Consider the following 11367-nt stretch of genomic DNA (forward strand, 5'->3'; position numbering starts at 1 on the left):
GAGTACAAAATAAAATTCTGCCAGTTCTGTTAAACTTTGAATTTTTTAAAGGGATAGTTCGGCCAAAAATGATATTAAACCCATGATTTACTCACCCTCAAGCCGTTCGAGATGCATACGTCAATCATTTTTCAGACGAACGGCGGTAATCCGTGCGGTTTTGTCGTAAAAATATACATATTTAAAACTTTATAAATGAAAATAACTGGCTTCCGGCAACGGTCGACGCGCGTTCACGGGAGATGGATGCTGGCGTATGACGTAGGACATAGCGTTTGATTTTGCTATACTTCGTTCTACGTCACGACGCTTACTACGATATGTCCTACGTCATACGCCAGCATCCATCTCCCGTGAACTCGCATCGTATATTTTGTATAAATGTATATTTTTACGACAAAACCGCATGGAATACCCTCAGAAGGCCTTCGTTTATCCCCCTGGAGCCGGATGGATTACTTTTGTGAAGGATGCATGCACATTTTTGGGACTTGAAGGAGTGGACCCCATAACTTGACATTATAACCACTGAAAGATCTAAGACATTTTCTAAAATAACTGAAAATATGTTCGTCTGAAAAATGATTGACGTATGCATCTCGAACGGCTTGAGGGTGAGTAAATCATGGGTTTAATAACATTTTTGGCCGAACTATCCCTTTAACTTAAACTGATTACCTCATTTTTTTTTTATTTTTTTTTTGGTTTTACACTGAGGGCAACATTACTAATTTGCATTTTTATCTATATTTATTTGAGCGTCGATTAATGAAAACAATTTTTAATCATTTTAGTTAACCATAACACTGCTTGTTTATGTTTATTTGATTTATTATTGTTTGGTCTAATTTTCTTAAAGAAATGTGTTGGATTTTTTTGCACCTTTTGTAGAGTTTGGAAAAGTGAGTCGTAACTGCACTGAGTATGGCTGGTCGGAGATGTCCCCTCACTACTTTGATGTTTGCCCTTTTAATGAAAACGGAACAACTCCAGTAAGCACCCCTCACCTTTCCTGCTGTCTACTTCTTCTTATGTATCTCCTCAGAAGATTCCTAACCCCCCTAGCCTCTAAAGAAATCTAAAGAATTATTTCTGTATTTAGTGTAAAGTATTCATTAGAGGTGGGCTTTATCATTTAATGTATCATGTTTGAATTAGCTGACAGTATTTTTTACTCTGTGTTGCAGGACATGTTCTATGCGGCTGTAAAGGCTCTATACACTGTGGGCTACAGCACTTCGCTGGTGTCTCTCACCACTGCCATGGTCATTCTCTGCAGGTTCAGGTGAGAGGTCAGAAAGGGGTCATGAGCTTTTGTTCTATTCTCAAGCTTCAGAAGAAACTAGAGAACAAGTCTTAGTGACGGGTTTAGAAAAACACCTGCATCTCAGTAATAGAGTGGTTTCACTAACAGGCATTTTGATACACAATTATAAACTATATTTGGGGCGTAATGATTTAATAAACTAAGCCCATGAAATTAGAATCTAATTAGTATGCAGATTGTTTTGAACCAATATACCAAGATGTACAAACAAGATACACTTAAATATACATTCAAAAGTCAGTTTTTTGTTTGTTTAAAAAAATAAAAATAAAAATCATATTTAGCAAATTACATTTATAGCCTTCTATTTCAAATAAATGCTGTTCTTTTGAACTGTCTTTATATCAAAGAATCCTGGAAAAAAAGTATTAGGGTTTCCACAAAAAGATATTAAGTAGCATTTCTGTTTTCAAAATGGACAATAATAATAATAAATATTTCTTGAGCACCAAATCAGCATATTAGAATGATTTCTGAAGGAGTATGTGATTGAAGACTGGAGTGTGCTGACATTTCAGCTTTGCCATCACAGGAATAAATTATACATTTTAAAATGTATTAAAATAGAAAAAAAAGTTGTAGGCTTAATACATTTTTTGCTCCGCTATAAAAGCAGCCTTGGTGAGCACAAGATATGTTGGTTACACTTTATTTTAAGGTGTCATTGTTACAGTGTAATTATATATTTAAGTACTGAGTGATATTAATTAACTACATGTACTATATGGTTAGGGTAGGATTAGGATTTGGTTGAGGGTTAGTTGCATGTGACTAAGCATCATTTACTGTACGTTTAGTACTATGGTAAGTATATGTAACATATGTAACAAGGACACTGTAAAATAAAGTGTTACCGAGATTTCTTTCAAAAACATTAAAAAACCTTGCCAACCCCAAACATTTGAATGGCAGTGTACATATAGGGTGGGCTTATTTAAACTTAAAGTAATATTTCTTTATTTCGATTTTACCTACAGGAAGCTACATTGCACCAGGAATTTCATTCATATGAACTTGTTTGTGTCCTTCATCCTGAGGGCCGTCTCAGTCTTCATTAAAGACGGCATTTTATATGCAGAGGAGGACAGCAGCCATTGCTTTACACACACCGTGAGTCTCAGTCTCTCTCCCCTTTACATCACACACAAATACCCAAGCAGTCATGGTGATGGGCCCATTAACATCCCGGGTTGCCCATGTCATTTCTTTGTGGAGGGAATTAGTCTCAGAATGACACGTTTGTGTTGCTGTTATGTGCTTTAATTTGCTTCAGATAATGAGGTCTCTGTAGTCACCTCAAAGTTGCTTTTTGCATGGCCAACTAGCTAAATGTGCTTTGAATGTTTCCCAGGGAAACTTTCCCTGTGCAACAGCTCTTCTGATTTTAAAGGGATAGTTACGGTGGCTGAGAGAGCTCAACGCACTGCAACTGAAGAAATCACATGCAAATAGAAAAACACACGCAAATTAAGAAAACATCATCAGTTTTACAACACATGTGTGCTCCAAATACTCACAAAACAACCAAATACAGAAACGCGCTGCAAATACAACAGAAAACAATGGAAATGTTCCCAGGGGACCACAATAAGTGATGAACCCGGCTGGGACGTGCATAGCTCAAAGTCTACTTTTTTTTTTTTTTTTTTTTTTGCAAAACATACTGTACATGACATGTTTATGACTAACTTTGTATGGCCTACAATATGTTCAATGTCATCAGAATACAAATGAGAAAAGAAGAGATAACAATGAGCTGAAAACTAAAAAAGATAGAGAAAAAGAACATGAGGGCAAGATTTTAATCTATACATCAGTTACACACATTTTGTCATGTTATTTAAATACTGTACGTTTCATAAGAAATGTAATGCAGGGTCCAAAGATGAGACGGCAAGTTTTAAAGTTGAGACACTCACACAGATATAGAATGCATATTTTAAAAACGTTTTTGTATAAACTGTATATTTATTTGCAACAGTTATGTTAACAGCAATAATAAGAAATTTCTTTCGCTGATGGACACCTTGCTGCGTTGTCATGGGAACATCCCAGGTGAAAATAATGAGGAAATTACATTGTCTTTCATTGCTCCCTTCACCAAGTGCGACATAATGGCACATAAGTGCCGTGCTCACTCCAAAGTCCCCACTTCAAGGGCTCTGCCCTTCGTAGGGATTAGGGCATAGGGATGCTCACGAGAAGTAAGCACGTCCCAGCCGGGTTCGTCACTTATTGGGGTCCTCCCGAAACATTTCCGCTGTGTTCTGTTGTATTTGCAGCGCGTTTCTGTATTTGGTGGTGTTGTGAGTATTTGGAGCACACATGTGTTGTAAAATTGATGAAGGTGTTTTCTTAATTTGCAGGTGTTTTTCTATTCGCATGTGTTTTCTTCAGTTGCAGCGTGTTGAGCTCTCTCGGCCACCGTAGATAGTTCACTCGAAAATGTAAATGAGTTTACTCACCCCAATTTTTTGACCATTTTCACAAAAATACTTTTGTATTCTGCACCCAGAATACTTTGTTAAATATATATATTATAGCCTTTTTTATCAACACTTGAATGTGGGTATATGGTTTCATAAAAAAAAGCAACATTTCTCATATTCATGAGAATTAGCAGCTACATCCAGATCGGATTCAGAACTATGGTCAAAACATAGATGGAGTAGATCGAGTTCATCAACACCCATACTGCTGACAGTCCTATTCACTTTCATTCACTCTTTAGACAGTTTTGATTTATATGCTGTTTAATGTAGGTGATTGAGTTATGTTTCATATGCATACGATTACACATGATATCGCTCGTTTCTGCATCTTCTTCGCAGTTCGCATGTGTTTTTATCAGGAAATTCAGTACTCATTCAGAACAGAAGATGTGTAATAGCGCCCCCTACCGTATAACAGTGAAAACATGGAAAGCCAGAAAATCCGCCATTGGCGGGGAAGCGTTTTCTCACAAATGATGGAAATTTCTAGCCTGACTACGTCAGACTTCCTACTTCCGCTCAATTTCATTTCGCTTCTGTAGTCAGTCTGAGATAGCAGCCTATCTTTCAGTTTTCCAGCGGCCTTCGGACGGCCGGGCCAATCAACGAACAGAGGGCGGGCTGAGAGCCGTGACGTAGATGCTGATTGTACCGTGGATGCGTAGATTTACTTCACATAATCTGCAAAAGTCGTTCACAGCCATGTTTACTCTGGTATTTCGCTCGATGGTTTTGTTTTCGCATCATACATGTTTACAGTGGAAGTTAGATGCGGCTGAGCATGCGCATAACACACGCCATAACCAAACGTCATGTGATTGGCTTACGGGTAACCAATGATTTTAAACTTCAGACAAGCGACCCCCGCAAGAGAGAAAACACTTCTCTATTATGCCATTCCAGACTCTGTCTACGAAGAAAAGCGAAGTAGCAGAGTTTGGTATTACCAGGCTAGGAAATTTCCGTCAATGGCGTGGAACTATCCAGTGAGAATATGTAAATACAAATTCATTTTGATGATGCGGTATTCACCCCAAGTTTTTCTTTCTGCAGGTGGAGTGTAAGGCGGTGATGGTATTTTTTCATTATTGTGTTTTGTCAAACTACTTCTGGCTGTTCATTGAGGGATTGTATCTCTTTACTCTGCTCGTTGAGACATTCTTTCCAGAGAAAAGATACTTCTACTGGTACACCATTATTGGATGGGGTACGACCCAAAATTACACCTATAACACATATACATACAAGTGTTTGTAAGTGAAATTATTTTTTTTTTCGTTTGCCCATGCTTTCTCAGGTACTCCAACAATATGTGTGGCTGTCTGGGCTGTCTTAAGAGCTCATTTTGATAACATAGGGTAAGATGAAGGATTTATTAATCATATCTATAATAATATGATTTTTATTAAATAAATCAATGGGGGAATAACTGATAAAATTGGCTAAATATCTGACGTTGCCTGCAGTTGCTGGGATATTAATGACAATGCTGCCATCTGGTGGGTGATCAAGGGTCCTGTTCTCGCCTCCATCATGGTACGGCTAAAATATTCCCTCTCAAAAGAATTTTGACTGTAATATTAAGCGACTGCATTATTGTATTGATTCAGCAGGATAGAACTAAATATACACCATATCTCTTGTCTTTTTTTTACCTTCAGATCAACTTTATACTCTTTATTGGCATCATTATAATCCTGGTGCAGAAGCTGCAGTCTCCAGATATTGGAGGGAATGAGTCCAGCATTTATCTGTTAGTAATATACATATTGTTTTTATATATTTACATTCCTAAGTTTAGCACCATTCTATTGAGTTGTGGAGTCACATGATTGGTGTGTTGTGTGATTGACAGGCGTCTGGCCCGCTCCACTCTTCTCCTCATCCCTCTATTTGGAATCCACTATACCATATTTGCGCTCACACCAGAAGATGTCAGCAAGCGAGAAAGACTTGTGTTTGAACTTGGTCTTGGTTCTTTTCAGGTATACTCTCTCAGATATGAGATTTCAAATACTTGCACTGACCGACGACATTTTATTTTTTGATTTCATGTATATTCTGTACACTGTAGTGTATGGTATGTTGGTTAACATTAATTATGTACTAAAAAAAGTATTAATTTGTCCACTTTGTTTTATCTGATGATATATTATTAGATTAAACAAGATTATAATAATTGCAAATTTTGCCCAAGTAAACTTCAAAGAATTTTACTATGTTTTAAGTTGCTTTTTTATAGTACTTTATTTTTCTGATAATTCAACGGCCTGTCGTCAATTATTCCTTACTTAGGCTTAACAACTTTTCTTTTCAGGGCTTTGTTGTAGCTGTTCTTTACTGCTTTCTCAATGGAGAGGTAAGTCCTTTACAAATGCTACTGAAAAATAAAGAGTCTTGTTATTCACACTAAGTATGAACTGATAGTGTTGGCAACATTTCATTCTGATTTAGCATGGCCCATGGGGGGAAATTCCAGTTACCACAATTACTAATGGATTCCTATTGAAAAAATGTAGAAAACACAAAATGTTTAAGTATTGTACTGTAAGTGAGAAATGTAAAATAAATAGGTAGTAAAATATTGTCCTCCGTTGTAAGCTAACCATTGGTTTAAATTTTTTCAATGAAATTTTTAAACCCAACGGTTGGGTTTGTCCATATTTGACCAAAAATCGGTTGAAACAACTCAGCATTTTAAGAGTGAATTAAAATATTTTATTTGGGGCTTGGCAATGATAAATCGCATCCAAAATAAAAGTTTGTGTTTACACAATATGTGTGTCGCATGTATAATTATTTTGTATATATAAATACACACATATGCATGTAGCATTTAAGAAATATTTGCATGTATATACTGCATATATATTTATACATAATGTATATTATATATAAATATTTTATTTATAAATCATTTTTTCTGAAATATATACATGCATGTGTGTGTATTTATACAGTATATACAAAATAATTATACACAGTACACACACATATATTATGTTAACACAAACTTTTATTTTGGATGTGATTAATCGCGATTAACCATTGCCCAGCCCTAATTTTATTATAAAATGACACATTTTTTGTAAATTTTAAAGGTGCTCTAAGCAATGTCACCCGTTTTTTAGGCCAAAACATTTTTTGTCACATCCAGCAAACATCTCCTCACTATCCACTAGCTGCCTGTCCCCTGAACACACTGTAAAAAAAACGCGGTCTCTGTAGACAGCCCAGGCTCCACAAACGGCAAGAAAAACAAACTGGCCCAGCCTTGGCCACGAAACATAACAAACAATGTTCCAGCCAATAATCGACAAGAATGATTTGGGGGTGGGGGTGGGGGTTGGGGGTTGGGGGGGTTAGTGCGCCTGCACATGAAGGGGGGTGTGTGGGGAGTGGAGGAGAAAGAAGCATGAATTGGGAAGTTAGCTAGAGTAGAGATGTCCTAAAAACGACTAACGTTAAAATGGTATATTCTTGAGAATTTTGATATGGCCGACACACGACCAAAGAGATGACGTTCCGATGAACAAATAACAAAGAATAGGGAAAAGGAGAAGGAACGCGTGAAGTCCCGAACTTACATTGGAAAAGCATTCAAAAGGTGGCGAGAGCTCCGCCGGCAGAAGGGCTTCCAATCTGACATTCAGGTGGCTCTGTTTTTACGTGGGTAAATCCAGTTTGTTTTTTCTAAATGGTTCATGACTGTTTCTAGATGCACAGAAGGGAGGAGGGGGGGAGGGGACGGGATGAGGAGGAGGGAGAGTCGAGCTAGCCTCTGTTTTGTTTGACAATACTTCGAACGTCAACAAGAAGTGAAGTCACCCAACATCGCTTAGAGCACCTTTAATAAAGATTCTGTTTGCATAAAGAAACGTCTCTGGAGGCCCTTTCACATTGCAGTGCTCATTATACCAGCCTTACGTGTAAATTATTAACCAGATGATTTAAAATTCAGGCTTGTCCATGACCAGCATGGAAAGAGATCTGCAGATGTCCTCCTGTAGGATCCAGTCAGTTTAATAACCCATTGAAGTTTCTCCCCAAAGGTGCAGTCAGAAATCAAGCGAAAATGGCGCAGCTGGACGGTGAACCGGTATTTTGCCGTGGATATGAAGCACAGGCATCCGTCCTTGGCCAGCAGTGGGGTGAATGGAGGCACGCAGCTCTCAATCCTCAGCAAGAGCAGCTCACAGATACGCATGTCCAGCCTGCAGGCGGAAACACCAGCCACATGAGCGCTCAGAGGAACATACTGAAGACCAAACTCCTCAAAACTAAGAGCTATCTGTCAACATCCAAGTCCTGTTTCATCTTTTTTAAAGTCTGTGTTGTGTCGGTTGAAGCTGTAATATCTGTCAACCGTCCATAGATGACAGGCTTTTGCTATGGCACTCTAACCAATGATCTATTGTGAGCCGAGCAAACATGAATACTTTTGATGTGGACGTATTGGATTTGATCTGAACTGAAAGGAATTGCAGGCCAAGAGAAGGTAAAGAATCCATAGCAATCCAGTGTTTAGGAGTGTTTCCATCCAGCAAGCTGAAGGTCTTGAACAAGGTGGATATATTTGTACATATCAACATTACAAGAGTCTCTCATGCTTTCTTTTCTCTGTCTGCGAAGATTCGTGACAGTTTGAGACTCTCAATATTTCATCATCAAAAAATAAAGCAGTTGAACGGGATGACGACAGTTTCCGGCGTCATCGGGATGTGCGACGTGAAAGTCATTTTGAAGGGGAAGAAACCACATATTTCCCACCGGAGCTTAATCAATAAATGATTCCCAGTTCATAAATTTAATATGTAAATATTTTCATAAGTTGTAATTGTAGAGTGAAGGACTGCAGGAAAATCAAGTTTAAAGACAAACAATGACACACATTATTTGGTGGACCTGCATTGTGGACGCTTCTTGGGCAGTGTTGATATATTTTACACAATCATGTGACACTAACTTTCACAAAGCAGAACTAGCTTTCTTAAAACAGTAACTTAACTCGTCATGTGCTTCTATTTTTTTAAACAGCCGCTATACAGAAAATGTCAATTGGAATATAACAATGCAAAAAAGCTCATGCCACAATGTTTGGCATGAGCAGCAAAGAGTTGAATTATTCATTGAATAAATTCATTTTAACTACGCTAAATTACTTCACTGTTTGAAAGTTGATAATTGTCTTATAGCTTTTCTGACTCATAATTTTGCTCATTTTGTAATTTTTAAAAAAACATTTACAAATAGAGCACTTTTAAGATTCCAAAGATACATTTTTTTTTATATTTGACCCCTTAAGATGTCATTTGCCGTACTAGTTCGCAATTCTTTGCAACTGATGTCACTGCATATGATGTTTGTTTTTGTTTTATTCAAAGTGACTTTTTTTTTGCACAAAAGAGACAATTGTTTGGTTTTGCAACAACAAACTAACACATAACTGCATCACTCTGTGAAAGTGCTTTTTATTATGCTTCAGCAAACCAAGAGGCCTTTAGAGATTTTAAGCTATAGTTTTTTTCCCTTTGGCATAACTTTCTATGGGCCTTCAATTTTCTTTTTGTAATGCTAAAAAATAAAAGTAATTTGATATGAAAAACAATTCCAAAAACTGAGAAAAGCTGATTTAGGGAACATGGGAAAGCAACAAACATCTTGCATACATGATCATGATACATTACAGTTTTTCTCCCCAATTTAAGAAACGGTTTACATGTATATATTCTCCCTTTGTGAAGTATTTATATTAGTGTTTAAACAGATCTAACACAAAACAAATGCCTTGTTTTTCAAATGATAACTGCAAAACAAAAATGCACACAAGGTCAAAAATGATTTAAGATTTTATATGATCAATATTTATTTATATATAACATTACACTGTATTATAGATTATAATATATATATATATATATATATATATATATATATATATATATATAATTCTTTTTTAAATGTGATAGGTCAAAATTTAAACTGACATAATTTAGATCTAGGATCAATTATTGAGATCATGTATCCAACTTTTTCAAAGATGGACTGATTCCAATAAATATAATTTTAGCATTTGACAAAGAATTTAGAGTATAGCCAATAATAAACGGTTAACTAACAATTCTTAATATTATGAATATTCTTTATATTCACTTTAAACACTGTATAATGTCTCTTTAAATGTATAACACTGTCTCTTTAAATGTACACTATGTAACTTTTAACAAAACTGCACGCACTTTGCGGAAGAACATTGTTTTGGTTGTGCTCTGGCTCTCCGTGACTGTGCAATGCAATGCGGATGAATATGACCCTTCATAACAGATAATGCTTTACAAATTACAATGAATATTCTATAAAATACCTTACCTGTTGATAATTACCTTATCCGAGGTATTTTTACAACCTTGTTTCAAATCCCCCAGTTTTGTACCATCTCTGAACAGCCAAGCCAGTGTTGATTCTTGTTTTATTAGAGCTCTGTCAGACTCTCCTCTGTTCAGCGTTGGGTTATTCCCCGGAGGTTTCAAGGTTAACGTGCTCCATATCAACCTTTCTAGACTCGTTGTGACAACTATAACCTATGCCACTCCCTCACCATAAATGCATCAAAGGAGCTGGAGAAACTTTTCTCAATTTATGGATATGACTAGACCCGAACGAGCGAGTGATGCATGTACGCAATTTCCCGCGAGAAGCGGCGAGATCCATCCCGACAGCCTGTCGGCGATGATAAAATATAAGCACTTGTGATAGGTTTACCACAGTGAATCAGGGTCAGACGTAGCACGTTTTCGAAGAAGGATTATGTAGGCTATATTTACTAAAAAGTTGCATAGTGTACCTTTCATTCAGTGACATGATCAGTGTGTGTTAGCATTGCACTCTGTTCTGTGTCACATTGAGTAAACAAGCTTTAGCAATACTGAACGTTGTGGACACTTTGAAGCAGATCAATAATTTGCAATAGTTTTTAGTGTAAATGTCAAAATAACAAAAACTAAATAGCGCATACCTGTCTTTTCACAGAACGTATGCAGAAGTTTTATTTAAAAATTGAGAATTTTGCATTTCGATTTATTTTTTTTTTTTTAGTTGAATTGTTTCTAAGTAAAGAGCTGATCATGTTGTTTAAATGTGTAGTTCTCAGCATCGCTGCCTATTCCTCTTAAACGATGCATGCATTTCCTGTGATCTTGTGGCTGCTAAAGCATAAAGAAAGGGGGTGGCTTATGATGTACAGCAATATTGTTGTTTCAAGAAAAAATACCACAATGACAAAAAATAATGGAGTCTTCAGTAGGGCCAACAAGCATGTGCACTTTCTTGAAAACACATCATGACTATTTTTAATATCCTGTTAATTATTACAGTGATTTTTGTATAATAAATTAAGACCATTTTAAATGACATACTTTACTCTAAGAGCTCTCTAATACCTCTCCTTCAAAGTAGTGGGATTGCAGTGCTTGCACAGATTCTAAACTTACCCAGAACTAGAAATTCAGCACATTTTATACCTCTTTACAACATTCAACAGAATATATT

General features: G+C 36.6%; 1 protein-coding gene across 1 annotated transcript in view; it reads left to right on the forward strand.

Moving 5' to 3' along the window:
• adcyap1r1b (adenylate cyclase activating polypeptide 1b (pituitary) receptor type I) overlaps positions 1-8060 on the forward strand; it is a gene marked incomplete at both ends in the record, with an annotated part of 29544 nt that extends 21484 nt beyond the window's left edge. Inside the window, 10 exons of the mRNA XM_081381014.1 lie at positions 892-992; positions 1188-1285; positions 2305-2437; positions 4873-5026; positions 5117-5177; positions 5286-5355; positions 5481-5572; positions 5675-5804; positions 6137-6178; positions 7872-8060. Coding sequence (XP_081237140.1) covers positions 892-992; positions 1188-1285; positions 2305-2437; positions 4873-5026; positions 5117-5177; positions 5286-5355; positions 5481-5572; positions 5675-5804; positions 6137-6178; positions 7872-8060 — 1070 coding nt within the window. The remainder of the gene's footprint in view (positions 1-891; positions 993-1187; positions 1286-2304; positions 2438-4872; positions 5027-5116; positions 5178-5285; positions 5356-5480; positions 5573-5674; positions 5805-6136; positions 6179-7871) is intronic.
• Positions 8061-11367: the final 3307 nt, after the last annotated feature.

Source organism: Scardinius erythrophthalmus, assembly GCF_964197995.2.
Source record: "Scardinius erythrophthalmus genome assembly, chromosome: 12".
NCBI lineage: Eukaryota > Metazoa > Chordata > Actinopteri > Cypriniformes > Leuciscidae > Scardinius > Scardinius erythrophthalmus.